Genomic DNA, 20,312 nt, shown 5'->3' on the forward strand with positions numbered 1-20,312 from the left:
TACATTACAATGTTGATACACACTGGAGGGGAAAAAAAGATCAGAAAACACTAAATAAATCCCACTATGCAATCTGGAGGTTAACAGAGAAAATGGCTTATTTTATTAAAAACAGTATAACCATTCATTTAAACTGAATGACTAGAGACACTTGGCCTAATTTTCCAAAGACAATGAGCATCCAAAGCATCCACAGTCTATAGGGACCCACAGGTGCTCAGTGCCTCTAAAAAAACAACAAAAATCAGGCAAATTGTCTTTAAAAACCAAACATAGTAAGATTCAGTTAACAAGTATCACAGTATATTAAACACTATACTGTTAAAGGCTGGTGGGATTTAAAAGTTCCTTTTTACAGCTTTTGTAAGCATACAATGTTACTAAAAATGACTAAGATAGAGAAGCTAAACAGACATAGGAATGTTCCTGAACACACAGTTTTAAATTATGCATTGCGATCCAAGCGGACATCAATTTCTCTGCCACTGATTTTTATGCCGTTCATTATCCTACAGGCCTTTTCAGCAGATTCTGGTGAGTCAAATCTGACTGTTCCACAGCCCTTTGATTTTCCATTCTCCATTTTTATTTCTGCAAACATTACATGACCTGAATAAATAAGTTAAACAGCAATTATTTCAAGTCCTCAGTGTACTAACAACTTACAGAACTCAGAAGTAATAAAAAAACATTTTTAAGTACAATCTAGGAGAACAAACGAAATAGGCACTTTCACACTGATGGTACATTTAGGCAAGGTGACACAGGACAAAACAGCAGGAAAGAATCCAAATCCAGATCCACTATCTCAAATCTTTCCTGAACTATGCCTGTATTTGACCTCGAGTTTGAAACAAAGTGCCCTGTAAGACTCAGGGAAAGGTTTTTGTTTCATACTGACAGAAGTGTGAGTATTGATAGCATCAACAGAACTGTAGCTTAATCCAGTCCACCATGTTCATCACAAAAACTTACCAAGCAATAATCACAAGCACGCAGTTTTGTTAAGAAGCTGCAGAGTAAAATTAAAGCCTTTAAGACAATAAAGTTACCAGGCTGGGAGTGGTGGAGAAGTAGCATGCACTGTTCAATTCCTGCTGAGCCTCCTTCAAGGTTGGACACTCAACTCACAAGGAAATATTTTTATACAGAGCTCTTGGTACCTCTGAGAATGTTCAGTTCCCTAATGAGTTTTTGCTTATAGTATGTTGTAGCAAACCACTCCTGAGCCCCTGAATGTGACTAGGAACAAAAAACTTTTCCCTGAAATACAAAGCCTTTTATTTTTAAATATTATATAAGAGTGGCCTTTCGCTGAAAGAAATTGAACACTGCGAAACAGTCTTTGTATTTTCTTACTATACTGACACGAACACAATCTGTTGTTTGTAATTCTTAAAAGCAATTGAATATAATTACTACATCCATTAGCTGATAGAGATAATGAAAATTCTGAACTATCTGAAAGTTGCCCAGGAGGTTAAGACTTAAAACAGAAATAACCTATTCTGCTATATTGTGCTAAAAAAAAAAAAAACAACCAACACCTTGTAATTTTTCATAGTTGAACCATGAGGTCTAATTTATATCAAATCCATAAACAGCTGTATGATGTCTTAGGAATCAGTAGTATGTTTTAAATTATTTATCTTTTCTGTCAATCAAAAATAAGAATTCATCCCATAATTCAGTTAAAGCCCTCCATTTGGAAAATGTGTTTTCCAAACACACCATGTAAACATTCTAAACCCAAGCTTTATTTTTCACTTATTTCTGTGAAAATACCAACTTTTCTGAATTGGATAAAAACAATTATTGAATATTTGTAGCAAACCTTTATTTCTTAAGATAAAGGACAACATTACAGCCTGCAAATACGCTAATCAGAATCACCTCTATGTATAAGAAAACCTGTAATGCTACACTAGCAAAATTACTAACGCTTTCTGAAGTAATGTATGACCTGGACAGACCCCAGCTCCTGCACATATTTATCTCATAGGAAACACTACATTATATACATTTACAGGCCAGGGAATATGTCAAAAAAAGAAAAATTTCAAAAGGTAATTTTATTAATGGAATAGGTTAAAGTTTATAGCAAGTGAGCACTCAGAGCCAACATAGCCCATACTGTACTGTGTTCTGTCATGCCTAAAAATTATTTATGTAACTCAAGAAAGCTGGGTGAAATGAGAAATATTAAGCTAGCCAGACTCTTCTTCAGAGTCAAACAAGTGTTCCTGATGTTATCTAATGAACACCACATAATACATCAAGCCCATGGAGATAAGCAGGGGTAAGATTCATATACATACCACACTGACTGAATTTCTCCTTTAGCTTCTGCCAGGTCAAGTCAAAAGGAAGCTGGAATAAAAAAGTATTATTGATAACAAAATATTACAATGAGAATAAGAGCATGTCATCAAACATACGGACAAAATAAGCTTGTGGTTTCTATGTATTTAATTGCTTACATTTCTCACAAATATCTGGTTGCCTTTAGAGCCTAATCTCTCTCTCATGCCACTTCCCATCGGGCCAGGCACAAACCCTCGATCGATGTCCATGTTCCTGTCCAGGCCTCCACCCATGGCTGGTCCCATCCGATCAAAACCAGAACCCATCCGATCCATTCCCATTCCTCCAGCCATATTGTTCATACCACCCATTCCACCACCTACACAGAGAAAGAAATGGAGGATAAAATAAAATCTCCTTTTAGTAATAAACATACAAGTATTTGGTATAAAATAAAGTTCTTGTGTCAGGAGAAGAATAACTTTATTAAAACTGCTGTAATATAAACCGTAACACTTTTATATATGCACACTGATTTATCAAGGAGCATGGCTAGTATTTTAAGACAAAAGCATTACAAGATAAAGAGTGTCAGTTCTAAAATAATAATAAATATTAAATAAATATGAAACAAAATAATATTAAATATTAGAATAAATAAATTAATATTAAAATTATGAAATTATAAAATAATAAAATAAAACCAAACTGCATCAAGCTATTAGTCGTACCATCTTAATGTAGCAAAATGTTGAACACAAGAACTCAGATTTAAAGTCTGTCTTGTTTAATTAATAAAAATATGATACCCTTTACCAAAAAGATGAAATAACTGTGGCAATACACAGATACAGATAATTTGACCAGATGTATTACTGGTTTTTTGGCTTCCTGCATTTATATTCAGCTTTATTTAATGCAGTCATACCCACACCTAATTACAGAATCTTCTAGAGAAGTTACTGCAAATACCATAAAGAGCATGAACTTCCCTATGTGTCATGATTTAAACACTAATAAAAAGTACATACATGGAATAAAATATATTAATTTATTTTATATAAGGAACTAAAAGCAATAGCATTCAAATACTGTAATATTTCTGAATTCACAATTAAAACTTAATGTACAATAAAACTATCAAGATCATTCCTGAGGGACCCTCTCTTTAAGCCTTATGCATTCTAAGACTGGCACTAACAAGATTTTAGTTTCTCATCTGCTCTAGCCTGAGAAACTCAGAGAGTTGCTGCAATACAAACTCAGTATTGGAGCTTTGCACAAAATTAAACTGGCTGACAATCTGAAATTCAAGGCTGATTTTTTATTTTCAATTATGACAGATTACTGATGTTCAGCTTCATGAAGTTTACTCTAACGATGCCTTTTTTCTGAAACACAAGTTTACTTTAATCACTTCTCCCTCCAAACTAGAAGTTGAAACTATTCCAAATCTAAGATTAAGGGAAAGACTATATCTGCTAGTTTTCCTCTGAACTTTTACCTCAACAAAATTTACCTCAACAAAACAGCTTTGAAAACTGTTACGACTTGTCACATGCAACAGATTTCTACTTCCCTCAAAGGCAAGACACTACACTACAGCAAGTTTCTCTGATACAAGTATTGTTACATTGCCTATGCATTTATGTTCTATTGAAACAAGTTAACCTACTCATTCCAGATCTTACTGGGCCCATGCTAGGTGCTCCCATTCCTCCTGCAAAAACACCAATCATTGCACCACCTAAACAGAGAAAAATAATGAAGTGACATACACTGAAACCACCAGTTAGTGAAAAAAGCAAAGCACACGCTAATGAAGTGCATTGTTCTCAATGTTACCTGGCAATATTTTTCTATAAGGGCACTTGAATGTGTGCCTTTACTGTAGAAACTAAATAGGAACATCTAGTAAGTAAAATTAGTTTCTCCTTTTCTACTAGAGGATTTAAGCTACTTTGATTCCTTTCTATCTTTTTTCCCCTCTGACAGCCTGGCCAGCAGCACAAACATGGTAAAACTAAATGGGCCATTTCCCACATCAAGAAGAACAACGTCAAAACTCAAGGCTTCATCTTATATGAACTTAATAGTATAAAAAGTCAACAATTCTGCTGCAAATCAAACGTCATCAATTCCACTACAGCCCAATCAAAGACCTTCCTTGATTTCAAGGTTACTAAAACCAAATGCCTTCACAGTATTTCTTTTTAAAATACCATTAACCTAAATATTGTAACACGAGTACATTAGGGCCTTCACTGATCAAACATAGTATCTATTAAAGTCCCTACAATTTCCTTCCATTATTCAAGGTTAAGCTGAGAATCTCTGATCTTGGTTCTCAGGACACTATTCAAATGATCAGATCACTGACAGATTGTAAACTGAAGCTTGCTGGATCGACTGAATGAAAGACACCCCCATCAGTTTCTCACAGAGGCCATGTTCACAAATTTCTAAACCAATATGTTACCAAAAGACTTAGAAGCCTACTGCTTGCAGAAACATTTATAACTGAAGTGGCCTTGCATTTTCACTCAGGAAACAGATGTTTATTCAAGTAGCCGGAGTGAAAGCATACACCTGATTTCTAACACACTCATTCCAAGGCATCAAGACTAGCTCAAAGGATGAGCTTATTTTGTTGTTACCACTTCTACACAATTATCAGTATTGAAGAGAAGGACACAACAGTTACCTTTTGCTATGACTTGCCTCAATTAATCAAATTAAAAAAGAAATATATATATATAATCAACTTTTAGACCAGATGAACCTTATGCTCTTAGCAGTTCTTCTCTTTCAAGGAGGTGAATTAAGGAGAATGGAAAAGTACAAGAAAAAGGGAAGAAGATTAACAGCTGTTTCCTATAACGCATTTTGTGTTTAGTTTCAGACCCCTTACAATAAGAAAGACAGAGTTGCTGGAATGTGTCCAGAAAAAGGCAACAAAGCTGATCAAGGCTCTGGAGCACAAGCCTTGTGAAGAATGGCTGAGGGAGCTGAGGTGCTCAGCCTGGAGAGAAGGAGACCCAGGGAGGACCTTTCTGCTCTCTGTAACTGCAGGAGGCTGCAGAGACACGGGGGTCGTCTCTTCTACCAAGTGACAAGCAATAGAACAAGAGGAAACAGCCTTGAGTTAAACCAGGGAGATTTAGATTGGATATCAGGAAAAAAATGCTTCACATGAAGGGTTGTCAATCACACAAACAGCCTGACCAGGTGGAGTCACCATCCCTGATGGGATTTAAAAGATGTGTGCACATGGCTCTTGGTGACCTGGTTTAGTGGTGGACTTGGCAGTGTTGGGTTAAAGGGTGGACTCGGTGATCTTTTCCAGCCTAAGGGATTCTGTGATTCATCCAGGTAGCAGCAGTGTAACCAAAGTCAAGAAGGCTCTACTGTTGAGCTCTTCCATCTTCAGCCTCTGAAGATGGAAGAGTAACGCATTTGAGGGAACCCCACTGCCAACAAAGACATCATCTTTGAACAAAATAATGCTGGCTCAGTTACAGAAGAGGCCAATAAATACCATTCTGAGCTGTAGGAGCTCAGAAGGCAGGACAAAAACTGAGGGCACCAAAATTCAACACTCCTGTCCAATGCTATCTGATTTGCAGTAAAAACAGTATTACACCATGCATTTGCAAAACAGGCTCATGGAAGTTACAAAGGCTGTACTTGGACAGTTTGTTCAGGACTATCAAAAGCATATACTTCAAAACCCCAAACATTTAATACCCCACAAAATAAACAGTATGATTTCTTTAAATGCTTTCCTCAAATAGTTATTCCATTTATATTTTACAGAGAGAAAAAAACCCTCCACACCTGAACCACTGTCTTAAGTGGTGGACGTAATGACCACTCAGATTACATCCTCACATTAATGACTGGGGGAGAAGGGACAGAAGACGACCAAATGAAACCAGGTCTCCTCTTCTTCTAGCTAAATTCTTCCAATACTATGTCACAGGAAATTTAACAGTTACCATACCCATCCTTCCAAAAGACTCTCCAAAGCCACGGTTCAATCCCATGTCACCACGACCAAATTCTCTTTCCATGTTTGCTCCCATTCCACCACGGAACATTTCTGTAGAGAACAAAGCAAAAAAACAGGAATATTCTGTTATTTACATCTAAGTTGATGCACCTACAACACTTGTTTCACAGCTGCTTGTTTGAATAGAAGTGAATATAATGCACAAGTCACAGGCACCTATTGCCCACTTAACTCTCCTGCCAGTTCCTAGGCTTCCAGTCATGCAACTACCTCCTCTGAACTTAGCTGCATTACCCACCCCTAGAGACCTTTTAATAAATAAATATTAGCAAACTAGTGGGTGTACAGGAACGGTGTTCAACTACCTCCCATTCGGTTGACTCCAAATCCTCCCATGTTAGGCATTCCTTCCATTCCACGAAATCCAGGAAGTCCTGTAAAAAAGGAAAAGTGTTTTCTATACAGTATTAAAGAAATACTTAATGCAAAAAACTTTATTGCACGTACCGCCTCCCATTCTACTCATTCCACCAAATCCTGGGCCGTCTATTCCCATACCTTTAAACCAAAAAGATAAACAACACTTAGTACACCCTAATGGATTTCTTAAAAGTCAGACAGAGTTAAAATCTCAAAAGAACACTACACAAGGCTTGCTTTGTCAAAAGTCTGTCATTTTTCCAAACACATAACTGCAAACTTTAAAATTTTTAAACTAGTTCTGTGAAACTTAAAAAATGATGAATATGGATTTACCTCCTGGACCCATGCTCCCCATTCCACCACCCATGCTCAGCTGTGTTGCACTAATGGGCTGTCCACCTGGTCCAAGCCCCATACCAATGCCACCAAGACCACCTCAAAAACAACAAAAAAAGGATGATCAGAAGAGAGACCTTCCTCTGTATCACAGAGACCACAGTAAGCAAAAGTATTACTAAACTGTGTCAAAACAGATCACGATACACTAAGTGCAAGGAGTAGAAAACAGAGGGTGCACTCACGAGGTAATTGTGAGTTTTTGCTGTCCACGACACGGAAGTCTTCATGAGGAACTGATTTGTCATCCTGATAAAAAACAAGGATGTTATGCTATGATCCTTTCAATGTTCTGGTAGAGACACATAAAGTAGAAAGAAATGAAAACAACTTACCATTTTTACATGCATGGGTCTATCAAACAGGAACTGTCCATTGAACATAGCTGAAGAAATGCATGTCAAGGAATCCTAAGAAGGCAATTTAACTGTTTCTGAAGAATCAATGTAATAACGTATTATATTTTGTACAATTACTATGAGATTTATCTTTCCCTACCTTATCTTTGGAAACCCAATTCAAGGGCCAGAAGATGCAGTACAAGCTGTTAGGTACATTAAAGTTAGTTCCACAATTGTCACACTGCCAGGTATTTTAATTTTGTTCAACACCATGAGGAACTTTTAGAATTTAGTAGTAAATTCAGTCATTACAAGTTTAATCTGCACAGTATTACACTCTAGTCCCTGTATTGTAGCTATAAGCACCATTTGCAAAACCATGCTGGAAGAACCATTAAAGACTAATCAATAAATGATTAATTATTTTTCAAAACCAAGGATACATATTGCTTGAACAGCTTCAATTGCTTGTTCAAAGGTAACTGTTCCCATTCCTCGACTCTTGCCATCTTTATCTTCTTTGATGTCTGCACGCTTCACAGTTCCAGCAATGCTGAATACCTCCTTCAGTTTCTTCCAGCCAACTTTGAAGTCAAGCTTAAATGCAGAAATAAATCAGTGATTTCAGTGCACATCTCTATTCTGCCACTTCATTTGGGAGATATTTTCTCCGTTGCTGTTAACTCTTCATTGACAAATGCTTGATATTTGTAAATAGTTGAGAATTTGTAATATACACACAGTGTGTCAAAGTCCAGAAAGTCAACAAGTTATTCTACGTACATTTATTTTACTTTAATTAACATACTAACATTGGGCTGGTTCTTGACAAGAGCAGCCCTAATTCCACAAGACCTCATATAAATACAGTAGTCTTTTGTGCTAATAAAGTACTTGAACCGCTGTATTTGTTGGAACTTTATTGTGTTAGTCTAAAGTAACTAGCAAGATAAACTGAAGTATATATTTAATAAAAAAGAAATGCAGTTGTAAATAGTGAAAAGATGTATAAAATATTTTTGAATCAACAGATGACTGCAATAATTAGAAGTGCATATCAGTCTCAAGAGTTTCATGAATCTTTCCATGTCCAAAATCTGAACATTTTCAATTGAATATACTAACTGTGAACTATTTCCAACCTCCTCTTTATATTAAAACTGAACTACACAGGTATAAGATGTCTACAAAGATCAAACATTAAAGTTATAAAATACAGTTTTAAGCTTACATTGGCAACAAAAATCGTGGATCCAAGCCTGCCTGCTTGCAAATTATTGATAACCTCAGGAGGAATGTTTGGATTATTGAGAATAGAAGGTGGTAAATTCATCATTCCAGGCGCCGCATCAGGTCCATGTCCTCCTGCAAACTGCCCTCCTCCCCGCTGGAGTGCCCTACGAGCATGTTCCCCTTCAGGATCCTGAAACATGGGCACAAACAAAGCCACTTACCCATCAACAACTGGACTGGCAACAAACAAAATGGAACCATTTGAAATTCTGCATAAACCCATGACAATTATCAACTAACGAATACGCTTGTCCATGAACTGAATGAGCATGGAGACCTAATTCCCTCACCTCTAGAGGTGGGTCCTTTCAGATGAGAGTGGAGGCATAGTGGCAAAGCACTTGTTGAGGAAGCGTGCACTGCCACTTCACATGGTGTACCTGGCCTATGGACAAGTAGAAAAGATTTCAAGCTAAAGACTGTCAGTCTAGCACTATCCTCCAAGAAGTGAATTAATTTAATTAGGTGGTGGGTTTTTATTATTTATTAATACAATTATTAAAATTGTAACAGGACAGGAAGAACTGCATCAGATACACTACAGCACTACAACAGAAATGTTGATATTATTTCACTTTCCACAGCACAACTTCTCTATTTCCAGCCCTGCTTTTGCACATATTGTAGTGGTCTAATAATCAGCTCCTTCTGTGTCATATTCTGAAGCAGGTAAACAATGTAAACATAGAATTACTTAGGCTGGAAAAGACCTGATGACACTAAGGAAGAATATGAAGTAAAGCTGTTTTAACAAAAACTGTGTTAGATTATTTTGACTTTAGGACATGCTTCTTGTCAGTTTACCTGGCATAGTATCCAACCTGCAAGCCAACAGACAGTTCAGCCCATTAAGAAAATTCCATTAAAAATGAAACCGGGAATTACACATCTAAGATTCTCAAAACACTGTATGGTCATCTCAGTAGCTTTAGTATCTTCACTATTTCAAATGCAAAACAGCAGCAATAAACATACCTCTTTAATATTCAGGGGTCTTCCACTAAGATCATATTTGTTCATAGTGTCCAAAGCCTTCTTAACAAATTCTTCATCTTTGAATTCAACCACACTTAGAAAGAGATCAAAACATTTAGGAGTATTAAAATGAAGTTTAATATGCCAAAACTAATAGAATGTTTGAATAGCAGTGTGCTTCTACACACATAAAAAAAAGAAACTTACCCACAACCCTATATCCACGAGATTTGTCATCATATGTAAAGAGAAAACAAGCAAAAAAACAAGAAATCAGTCAGCACATATGACAGAGCAATGAAGATTCCAGTTAAAGATCCCAGCTCACTGTTAAGTAACTACACAAGTTATTTTCAGCTTCAAAATATATGCTCTTTAGCGATAGCCAATCTGAATTTCTCCCACTTTCTCAGCATACATACCGTTCAAATGCAAGAGAATACATTGTCTCTTACACTCTTTGAGTCAAACCAGAATTAGAAAAATGCCACACAGATCCATGTGAGGACAACCAGGACAAGGAGGTGGGAGGGAAAGGGTGGAAAGAAAATAACCCCAAAACATAACCAAAAACCAATCAAGACATTCATCATGTCATTAAAAGCTGTCCACTAACTACAAAATTCAAATCTACCTACATCAAGTACACCACTACAAGGAAAAAGCAGTCTGCATACCTCTTCAGTACTACAGCATAATTGAGAAATTACCTTGTAAGAAAATAACCTTATTGACTGCACCAGCACCCTTCTAATAAAGCAAAGAGTTGAGGATTTCTTTAAGTATAGCAAATCTGACAGCATGTTTTAGTTTTAACAAGTATTAAAGAAAGTAATTTACAACAGTTGATACAACCTCAGTTAAGACTCAAACCTGCATTTCTCACATTCTCACTGCAGGTTTGGAGCTGCTAATGGCCAAACTTTGGACTATTATTAAGAAGACAGAGGAGCTTTAACAATCTTCACTATCAGTGCCTCATTGCAGGCACTCTGTTGGCTACCAACCATCTCCATCCATTTAGTTTTAAGAAAGTAAATACGTTAAGCCAGTGTTTAAAAGTACCAATCCTGCAAAGCTGTGAAATCAGGCACTTCACTCAGTATATTCTTAGCTAAGATTTTATACTTACTGGCCCCAAGAAGAGCATACTGCTCTAACAAAATTTAAATAAAATTACTGTTTTATTGAACATCCTTTATATGAAACAGATTTGTACCAAGACAAAGGTGTTGGCTAAAAAGAAGAATTAAGTAAATGCCATTTGTTAATATTTACAGAAGTACTTTGCCCCTTACAGCCAGCTAGTGTGAGTTGCATGAAGGTGTCAGACTACTTCTAGCACAGAATCCTCAAGGCTACCTTAATGTAAATCAGTGTAAAAATGAAACTTACTTTCCAATAACTGGTACAGGTATTATACAAAAATAAAACTGCTGAGGAACTTTTAAACCTCTAGCAGATTGTTGCCCACGGCACTTACCCTTGATTTTCCTTCAGCATCCTTAAACAGCTCCACGTATGTAACCTCACCAACTACATAAGACATACAAAGGGAAAATACCAAGAGACAATGCATTTAAACACCAGTATCTTTCTTTACTGTGCCCCTGTGCACAAGTCTACAGAGAATCACCTATTATTCACCAACAATCAAAACCAGACCAACATACCTCCTGTCAATGGCTATGTAATTTAGCTAGTTTTCAGAAATATGCAGCAGCCACATTCTCAAAAGCTAAAAACAAACAACTACATTTAACCTAATTCATACTACACATCATATTTTGGCCAGTATGATATAGTTGGTGAACAAATTCAGATATACACAGTCCCTTAACCTAACAAATGAAACGTCAACGTTCACTGGAAAGTGTTTCATTTATCATCCTACTCACAACACCTGTTTTAAGGTGACTTTCTACCTGAATATCTTCAAACAAAAGTTTGCCTTCAATAATAACCAAATTTACACATCAAATAATTCACAGCAAGCGACTCACTTTCTAAAGTAGGAAGTTTAAGTAAGTAAACCAATCAAATAGTCACGTCACCTTACAACAGATAAACCAGCAATTACAGAAGGGTGGGGCTGGCATTTTTCACAGCCTAAAAGCCAAGTGTGCTTTGCATTACTTTTGAAGAATCAATTTTTCAAGGAAAACACAGAACTAACTTTTTACAAAATCTATATATTATCATTATTTTACCCCAAATTTAAAATAAAATTTTTGGGGTAGTCAGATTTCTCTATCAGAACTGCAACAATAGTAGCAAGCTTTTAATACAAAGCTCCAGACAAAGTCATGGCAGTAGTGACAATGCAGACAAAGTTAATGCCACAGCCAGATTCCACCAAAGAAATACAAAACAACTTTTGAAAGACATCCCTTATTATTCAGGTTAACACACTTCATGTGTTGCTTAAATACAATAGCCCTTAGAGAAAAAAAATCTACAAGAACTACAACTAGACAAAACACAATCTCTTTAAGAACTCATGAGGTCATGCATATACTCTCTACTGTCACACCAGAATGGCAAAAGATTGTGAGCACTTCATTTACCCAGCCTACCCTGCAATGCAATTGTCTCAGATGAAAGAGGGGGAAGGGAGATAGATGTACCAAGTAAAGGCCAAAACCAAAAAAGTCAAATCAAATCTGTGTGGCTCAAAGGACACATCAGTGGCATTTAAGCCCTATTGGTCTCTGTGTGAAGTGTATTACAAGGAGTAAGTTACCTTTCTCTCTCATCAGGTCTTTAATAGCTTGCCATTTCATGTCATACGGGATGTTGCTAATAAAAACTCTATTGCGATTAACAGCCTTCTTCTCTCCAGAGCCTGCATTCTTCTCCTTTGCATAGGGGTGGAATCTATTCTTGTTTCCAAGAGAAGGGATTGCTTTCGCTTTTGCAACCAACTTCTCTTTCACCGGTGCTTTCCCTTCTTTTGCTGTCTCATCATTATCCCTACATTAAAAAACAAAAACCCAAACAAAAACACTATTAGTCTTGTCTTGGATCATTGGATTATCCCACTTCCTACCTATATAACTGAGTATTTCCTATGCTATTGGAATTCCCATGGATGTCAACTGATGCTTTTCAAATTAGGAAAACGAAATTCATGCTACCAGAGTAATTCCGAAATACACTGCTTTATCAAGAACAAAAAAATGTTACAGTATTAAGTAAAGAAAGTACATCTTACTAATTCACTTACATTCCATTTCACAGAATCAATCACAGAATCCTAGAATGGTTTGGGTTGGAAAGGACCTTAAAGATCTCCTAATTCCAAGCCCCCTGCCATGGGCAGGGACACCTTTCACTAGATCACCTTCCTCAGGGCTCCATGCAACTTTTAACACTTCCAGGGATGGGGCATCCACAATTCCAGGGAACCTGTGCAAGCACATCCTGTCTGCCAAGACTCAAAAAGATGGAACTATGAAACTACTACAAAGACCAAAACAGGAAGAGTGAAAAATCAGCTAGAGCACCCATGCCTTGGTGCTTTGGTAATTTTCACATTTCACTTGGACAAGCTACAGGATATTCACCACAGAAGTGGGAGTAGAAACAGTCTAAGCCTGAGAGTTGAAACAGCTCGGGAAACTTCATTCAATGAAATAATATATCAAAATCAACTCCAATAGATTTATATCAAATTACGTCTTATCTACCCCATAAATCATTTTTATTCACAATTTGTGCCAGACTACTGTTAAGACAGAAAATAAAATTCAAGAACAACAAATATTTTTTTCAGTTTCACCGCTTAACACTACTAGAACTTGAAAACTTGCTAAATGCATAGGAAACAGCAATATTAAGCCATGCTACAAATCTAAGACGAATTAAGTAACTAGGTATTATCCACTAAAAACAACAAAACAGATGCCTGATCCTTGGTCTTTCAAAACTTCACCAACAGCAGCAAAATTCTCCTTTTAAAGTATTTTTATTTTTTAGATGAAAATGCAAGAAAATTGGCTGCTCCTCTTTTAAGGCAGTCCAAATCTTAACCTCAGTAAGACCATACACTTTTAACAGAATTAGAAGAAATATCTGTAACTCTTCAGCACTCCTAATATTGTTACTATCACAAGGTCATTTAGCATGCTAACAGAGGCTCAAGGTGCCTGAATTGTTACTTTTAAAACTGAGAACTGCTGAACTGACAGTATCCACTGAATAAAGCCACACAAATGTAATCCACTAAACAGATGCTACTTAGCATCTTGAACTACACATCACTGTCTACTTAAAGAGAAACTTAAAAAGTACTTACACAGAAACATGTATTTTAAAAAGCCAGAATTAGCATCCTGAGTTAGAACAATTAGAAGGTGATGTCCTACAGGACTGACAGAAGTGAATGATTGTGAACCTTCCATCTTAAATTACATCACTATCTTTACTATATTTCCAACATTTCAGAAGGTTTAGCTTTTATCTCCTTTAAGACACTTTGGAAGGTTTCAGGCATTTCAGTTTTACAACCACAACATATGGCAAAAACAGTGATTTCAATTAACTGACAAATTTTCAGCTCTCTGCACAGTTAACAAAACAGTAAGTGGAAGTCCTGCACCCAAAAGCACAAGAAGCTTTTCATGAAGCTAAATGTATTATCTGCCCAAGCCTGGGCACTTTTCAGGGAGGAGAACATTCAAATACATCCATATTTTTCCCATGACTTTTCCCCCAATTTTGAAATACTCATATGGTGTTAACTTCACAGTCCTTGTGTTTACATGTGGATTAAGAGTGGATTAGCAACTGGGAAATTCATGGATACTCCCCTGGAGCAAGTATTTGTAAAATTTAAAACATCTCAAGTCAACAACATGTTATCTGGTTCAAGCATCCTCCAACGTCCCTCGGCATCATCCCTTCTCCACACCATCCTGTGTGACAACATAATTCTTGTATGGCTGAGTAATGAAGTGAAATGAAGGGAACAATGCAGGAACTGAAGGGATTCAGGGAGGAGGCAAAGAGCAGAGTATCAGGTCTTCCAGTCAGATCAGTTCCTCCCAATCCCATTGGCAAATGCAAAACTAACTCCTGCCCAAAGAGACTCTTAGTAAAATCTGAGTTCTTCCTTAAATTTTAGGATTAGAGCAATGGATTCTCTTCAGCCTTTTAAGCTCTTTCCTGATTAAAGGATTATGAAACAGCCCCTTGGTGCTCAATGTAGTGCACAGGATGAGACACGTCTCCAAATATGGAATCCAGAAGCTCTGCAAGACCTGGCCATACAAATCAGTAGAGAGCACAGAAGACACAAGCCTGGCATAAATTTCTAAATCTGGGAAACAAAGCAACACTGCACTTGGTCTGGGAATCACAGCCAGGCTGCTGAAAATAGAGGATTAATTAAAGAAACAATCCTTCTTGCAAAACTTGTCTGCCAAAACCAACACAGCCCAGTGAACAGGCCAGAGGCAGAGATCCTTTAACAACTCCTCCTTGAATAATAAAATAAAATATAATTTCAATCAAATAATACATCCAAAGCAATGCCACATTAGTCACCTACAGACCACAGGAAAGACAGACCCAGAAATTATGAGCTGACATTTTCATGGGGGAAAAACAATAGTAATTTTTAATCTTTACCTTTTGTATGAGCTACACATTTCATACATTAATTTAGTATTTGCCTGTGAAATCACAGACCATCACCATTCCTAGGACTGGAAAAAAGATGTGTACAATTAGTTCTTTTAAAAAAAAAGTACATATGCTCATTGATTTGAAAGACCAATTATACCTTTTTGGGGGAAAAAAAATGGCTTTTGAACTGTCCATAAAGTTTTGAAGACAAAAGACAAGATTTCCACATGCAAAATGAGAAGCCTAAAAATAATAAACACAAGATACATCAACATGAAAGTCCTAAAACTTGATTTTTTTAAACAAACTTCTACTCCTCTCCTCACAAGTGTCCATAATAAGATAAGCAGACAGAAATGGAAGAAGTTCACAACATGTGATTCCAAAGCACATGGATCACTTTAGATTTCTTGTGCTGAACAGTTCCACTGCCCAATACAAAAAACTTCGGGAAGTGTGCAAACTGAGCCAGGATTCCTCTCCAGTTTAATGAATGTTAAGCAAACCAGGGTAATGAAATACTTTTTTTTAAAAGTGATATGTTTCACCTACAGACTGACTGCTTAATCCTTTGTACACCCATTTGTGGGAAGATTAGAAACTGTATGTGAAAGAGTAAGATTTGTATCTCTGTTACCAAGATCACCTCATTACTTTCAAACTTCAGGTTGTGACTTCTACCATGCAGAATGACTGGGACTTTTCATTTGCCTGTGAGGTTTTGGAAGGAAAAGAAGATATTGTTGACAGGAGGGATACAGAGAAAATACCTCATTTCAACAGTAGCAACCTCAAAAGGCAGTAAAATTTATACACCTAAAAGGGGCAGAAGAGTGACAATCGTCCTGTGAAAATTCAATTCTAATCTGTGCAATCTGGAAGCTGAGGGCCAAATTAGGAAGAAAAAAATCAAATCCACAAAATCTATTTTACAGTAAGTGGAATTGATAGCTTGTAAGCTAAACTAAATTTTACAGGGAGTCAAGTAAAGGCATGAAGTACATCTTTATTCCTCCAGCTTTATACTGAAGATGATCCCACACACATTTTTTTAAATGCAACAGTATCAGAGCAGGGCTGCTTAGAACAAGTCAAAACTTCACAGACACCAACAGCTTTGATGTACTGTAACAGTAAGTCTACTGTAAATGTATTTTCCCTCCAAGATCTAAAAATGAGATTGGAAGAGATATTGAAATTCCAACGATGTGAGGCCAAAACCTACTTCATGTAAAGAGTGACAACCCTCAAAGCCTGACATCAAGAACAACCACGCACACAAAGTTATTCATGGTATTGTTCCAGAGAGCTGGTATTTCCAGCTCCCTTATACTAAGTTCCTTTTAGACCTACTATATAAGGCACAATTTTACATACTCCGCGTATGAAAATGCTACGGTTTCCAAGAAAACTTCGTGCATGCATGTGCGGGGTTTGTTTTAAGAAAGTAAATTACAATAGGGCTGTCCTACCATTCTCACGTAAACAAAGACTAATTCAACGGCTTTACAGATAACGTCGTTTCGGCAAGAAGCGGAAACGTAAACGGCACCAGAAGCGATGCGGAACACTCCTGGAAGAGTATTCCGTGGGAAGCGGTCCGCCAGGCACCAGAGCCCGAGGCTGGGAGCCCAGGCTAGCCCTGCGGGGCGGCCTCGCACCGCGCAGCCCTCGGCGGCCGCTGACCAAGCCGCGCCACCTGCCCCGCGCCCAGGCCGCGGCCTCCCCGAGCTGCCGGCGCGGAGCGGCCCCGCCGCCCCAACCCCGGCCGCGTCCCGACCCCGCGGAGGAGGAGCGGTTGGGCCGGGGGGGTCCGGCCACCTCCTCCCGCCGCAGCCCCGGCCGCGCTGCCCCCGCCGCCCTCCCGGCCCTGCCCTCACACACATTTTGACGCCATTTGCGCTGCCCGCGCCGCTACCGGGTGCCGCGGCCGCCGCCGCCTCCTCATCCTGCGGCGGCTCTTGCGGCGTCTGTTGTTGCGGTGCCGGCTGCTGCTGTTGCTGCTGCTGCGGCTGCGGCGCCTGGCCGGCCGCCTCCTCCGCTCGGCGCGGCGCGGCCGCCTCCGCCCTGTCGCTCTCCGCCATCTCGTGCCGGGCCGCGGCCCAGCGACCGCCGGTTTGAAACGGGCCCGACCGCCTCGGCCTCGCCGCGCCGCGCCGCGCCAAGTCTCGCGAGAGCGCCGCTCGCGGCCGGGGGAGGGCACGCGCGCCGAGGCTTTGTGCGTTGCCGTGACGACGGGGGGACGGCCTGGCCGCCACGGCCGCCGCTGCGCCTCGCAACGGCCGCCCTCACTGAGTCACTGAACCGCCCAATCGCAGAAACAGTGCTGGGATTGCGAATTCCCAATTGGAATGGTTGGGAAAGTCCTCAGAGATTTTCAAGACCCTTGTACCCTTTAATATAGCACTGCTAAGTACACAACTAAGCCAAGTCCCCAAGTGCCATGTTAACGCATTTTAAATCTCTCCTGCGATGGTGTTGCCACCACTTCCCTGCGCAGCCTGTGCCAGTGATTGACAACGCGGTCCGTGAAGAAATTTTTCCTAATACCGAACCTAAACCTCCTCTGGTGCAAGTTCAGGCCACTTCTTATCACCCTATCACTTGTTTCTTGGGAGAAGAGACCAACTCCCACCTGGCTACACCCTCCTTTCAGGCAGTTGTAGAAAGCAATTATGTCCCCCCCGAGCCTCCTTTTCTCCAGGCTGAATGCTCCCCCAGATGCTCCTTACAAGACTTATGCTCCAGACCCTTGATCGGCTCCACTGGCCTTCTCTGGACTCACTTCTGCACCTCAGTGTCCTTGCTGGGAAGGGCACAAAACTGAACACAGGGTTCACTGTGCAACCTCACCAGTGCGAGTAGAGGGGGATGATCCCTGCTCTAGAACTGCTGGCCACACCATTTCTGATTTAAAAAATCTTGTATGGTCTCATTCCAAACATGTCAGTACTCCTCAACATTAAGAAGATCCCCACATTCATTGTGAACTGAAGGCCCCCCAGTTTTGAAGGATTTGGACACAAAATCAACCCTTAATCTGTGTTGAGACAGCTCAGACAAACACAGAATCATAGAATATGCTGATTGGGAAGGGACTCATCGGGATCATCCAGTCCAACTCCTGGCTCTGCACAAAACACCCCAAGAAGTCACACCATGTGACTGAGAGCACTGTCCAAACACTTTGGGAACTTTCTCAAGCTTGGTGCTGTGACACTTCCCCGGGGAGGCTGTTCCAGTGCTCAACCACCCTCTGGGTGAAAAACCTTCTCCTGTCTAACCTAAACTTCTCTTGACCCAGCTTCATGTTGTTTCCTCGAGTCCTGTCACTGGTCACCAGAGAGAAGAGATCAGTGGCTGCGCTTCTGCTTCCCCTTGTGACAATGCCGAAGATCCCAATGAGGTCTCTTCTCCGTCTCCTCCAGGCTGACCAAGTGACCTCATCACTCCTCATAAGGCCTCCAGACACTCCACCATCTTTGTTGCCTCCTTTGGACACTCTCTAATAAGCAATATTTTTAAAAGAAGAAAAAAGCATTTATCATTTGGACAAAGTTTAATCACTTTACCAACCACAAGTACAAAAGCATTTCTAAAGGGGGAACCAAATATTATATAAATATCTTTTATATAAGGAAAGCCATTCAGTACTCTGCAATGAATTTAGATTGGTGGCTTCTGGTTGCTGACCCACTGACCTAATGTGGTTTTTGGAAGTAAACTCCTTATGAGCTGCTGGGACTCTGTCTGTCCTCATGACTGTCATAGCAGGGGTTGGTAACGTGAGATTTTGGAGAAAGCGCTCAAAGCTACTGCAAAACACCCCACTAACCTCCATTCCAGATGAAGGTAGAAAGGCATGTCCAGAGGTCTGATAAGAGATGTAATTCCGTTCACACATTAACCATAATTAGATAAATATCTTGGTATTTGCGATAACAATCACTGCTGGAATAGTTAATGTTTACTTGGTATTGCTGTCATTACATTTTACAGCTCTCACTTCTGCAGGATGAAGGGAAGTAATTGCCATGTTCAGGTTACCAGACCTGCTGTTTGTGCTTTGCACAGAGCATCTCGAGTATTGGAATCCTATACTCCCTAAAGCAGTATTATGGCACCAAGCAGCTGACACTGAATTCCTGCCTGTGGATATAACAGGAGTTGCTGACGTTCTTACACACAGTTTGCCTACTTGTTCTGAATAATCTACTGGCTGTTCCAGTTGCTGCCTCCCCAGGTTTGTATGCCTTTTGGCCCCTTGGGTCTGGCTGAGGTGAAGTAAGTTTTCCCCACAGCAGCCCTGTGGGCAAAACTGCGCTCTGTACTGGTAGCTGGAAAGGAGTTGGTAACACATTGGTGTTTGCTGGGACAGCATCGCAGCTGTACCTCCAGCACTCCCTCTCACCAGTGGGCTGAGGGTGGCAAGATCTTGGGACAGGACATAGCCAGGACAGCTGACCCAAACTATCCAAAGGGATATTCCATACCGTATGACATCTGCACAACAAAAAAAGCCAAGAAAAAGGAGAGGAAAGGGTGGGGAGAGAGGGCATTTGTTATGACATTGGTCTTCCAGAGCAACTGCTATGTGTACTGCTTCCCGGGAAGTGGCTGGACATTGCCTGCTGATGGGAAACAGAGACTAAATCTGTTATCCTTGGCTTCCATACACAGTCTTTGCTTTATTCAACTGCCTTTATGTTGATCCATGAGTTTTTTCCATCTTATTTTCTCCCACCCTATCCTGCTGAAGAGTGCTACAGCAACTTGGTGGGCACCTGATGGCTAGCCAAAATCAACCCACCACAGTCCAGTGTACACGGTTTTGTATGTGTAAAATTCTGTCACACAATGGGTTTTGCAATAAATACTCAGAACTGCACAATCCATACACATCCAAAGATGAAGAGGTGTTTTGTATTAAAGCTGCACTG

General features: G+C 39.6%; 1 protein-coding gene across 2 annotated transcripts; it reads right to left on the reverse strand.

Annotated features, from left to right (window-relative positions):
* Positions 1–80: 80 nt before the first annotated feature.
* MYEF2 (myelin expression factor 2) lies at positions 81–17,521 on the reverse strand. 2 transcript variants are annotated; one of them, XM_040076967.2, is made up of 17 exons: positions 17,257–17,521; positions 12,488–12,717; positions 11,228–11,280; positions 9,952–9,959; positions 9,745–9,838; positions 8,708–8,899; positions 7,920–8,073; positions 7,471–7,520; positions 7,321–7,384; positions 7,073–7,174; positions 6,824–6,874; positions 6,682–6,750; positions 6,308–6,406; positions 3,980–4,051; positions 2,481–2,683; positions 2,319–2,370; positions 81–609 (listed from the first exon to the last, which is right to left on the reverse strand). In XM_040076967.2, exons 1-17 carry the CDS (start codon positions 17,454–17,456, stop codon positions 446–448), a joined length of 1,857 nt encoding a protein of 618 aa, XP_039932901.1. In that variant the 5' UTR covers positions 17,457–17,521; the 3' UTR covers positions 81–445. The 2 variants fall into 2 exon arrangements, with proteins under 2 accessions (XP_039932901.1, XP_039932903.2); XM_040076969.2 differs by lacking the exon at positions 3,980–4,051.
* Between the last annotated feature and the right edge of the window lie 2,791 nt (positions 17,522–20,312).

The sequence above is a fragment of the Hirundo rustica genome, chromosome 13 (assembly GCF_015227805.2).
Source record: "Hirundo rustica isolate bHirRus1 chromosome 13, bHirRus1.pri.v3, whole genome shotgun sequence".
Lineage (NCBI taxonomy): Eukaryota > Metazoa > Chordata > Aves > Passeriformes > Hirundinidae > Hirundo > Hirundo rustica.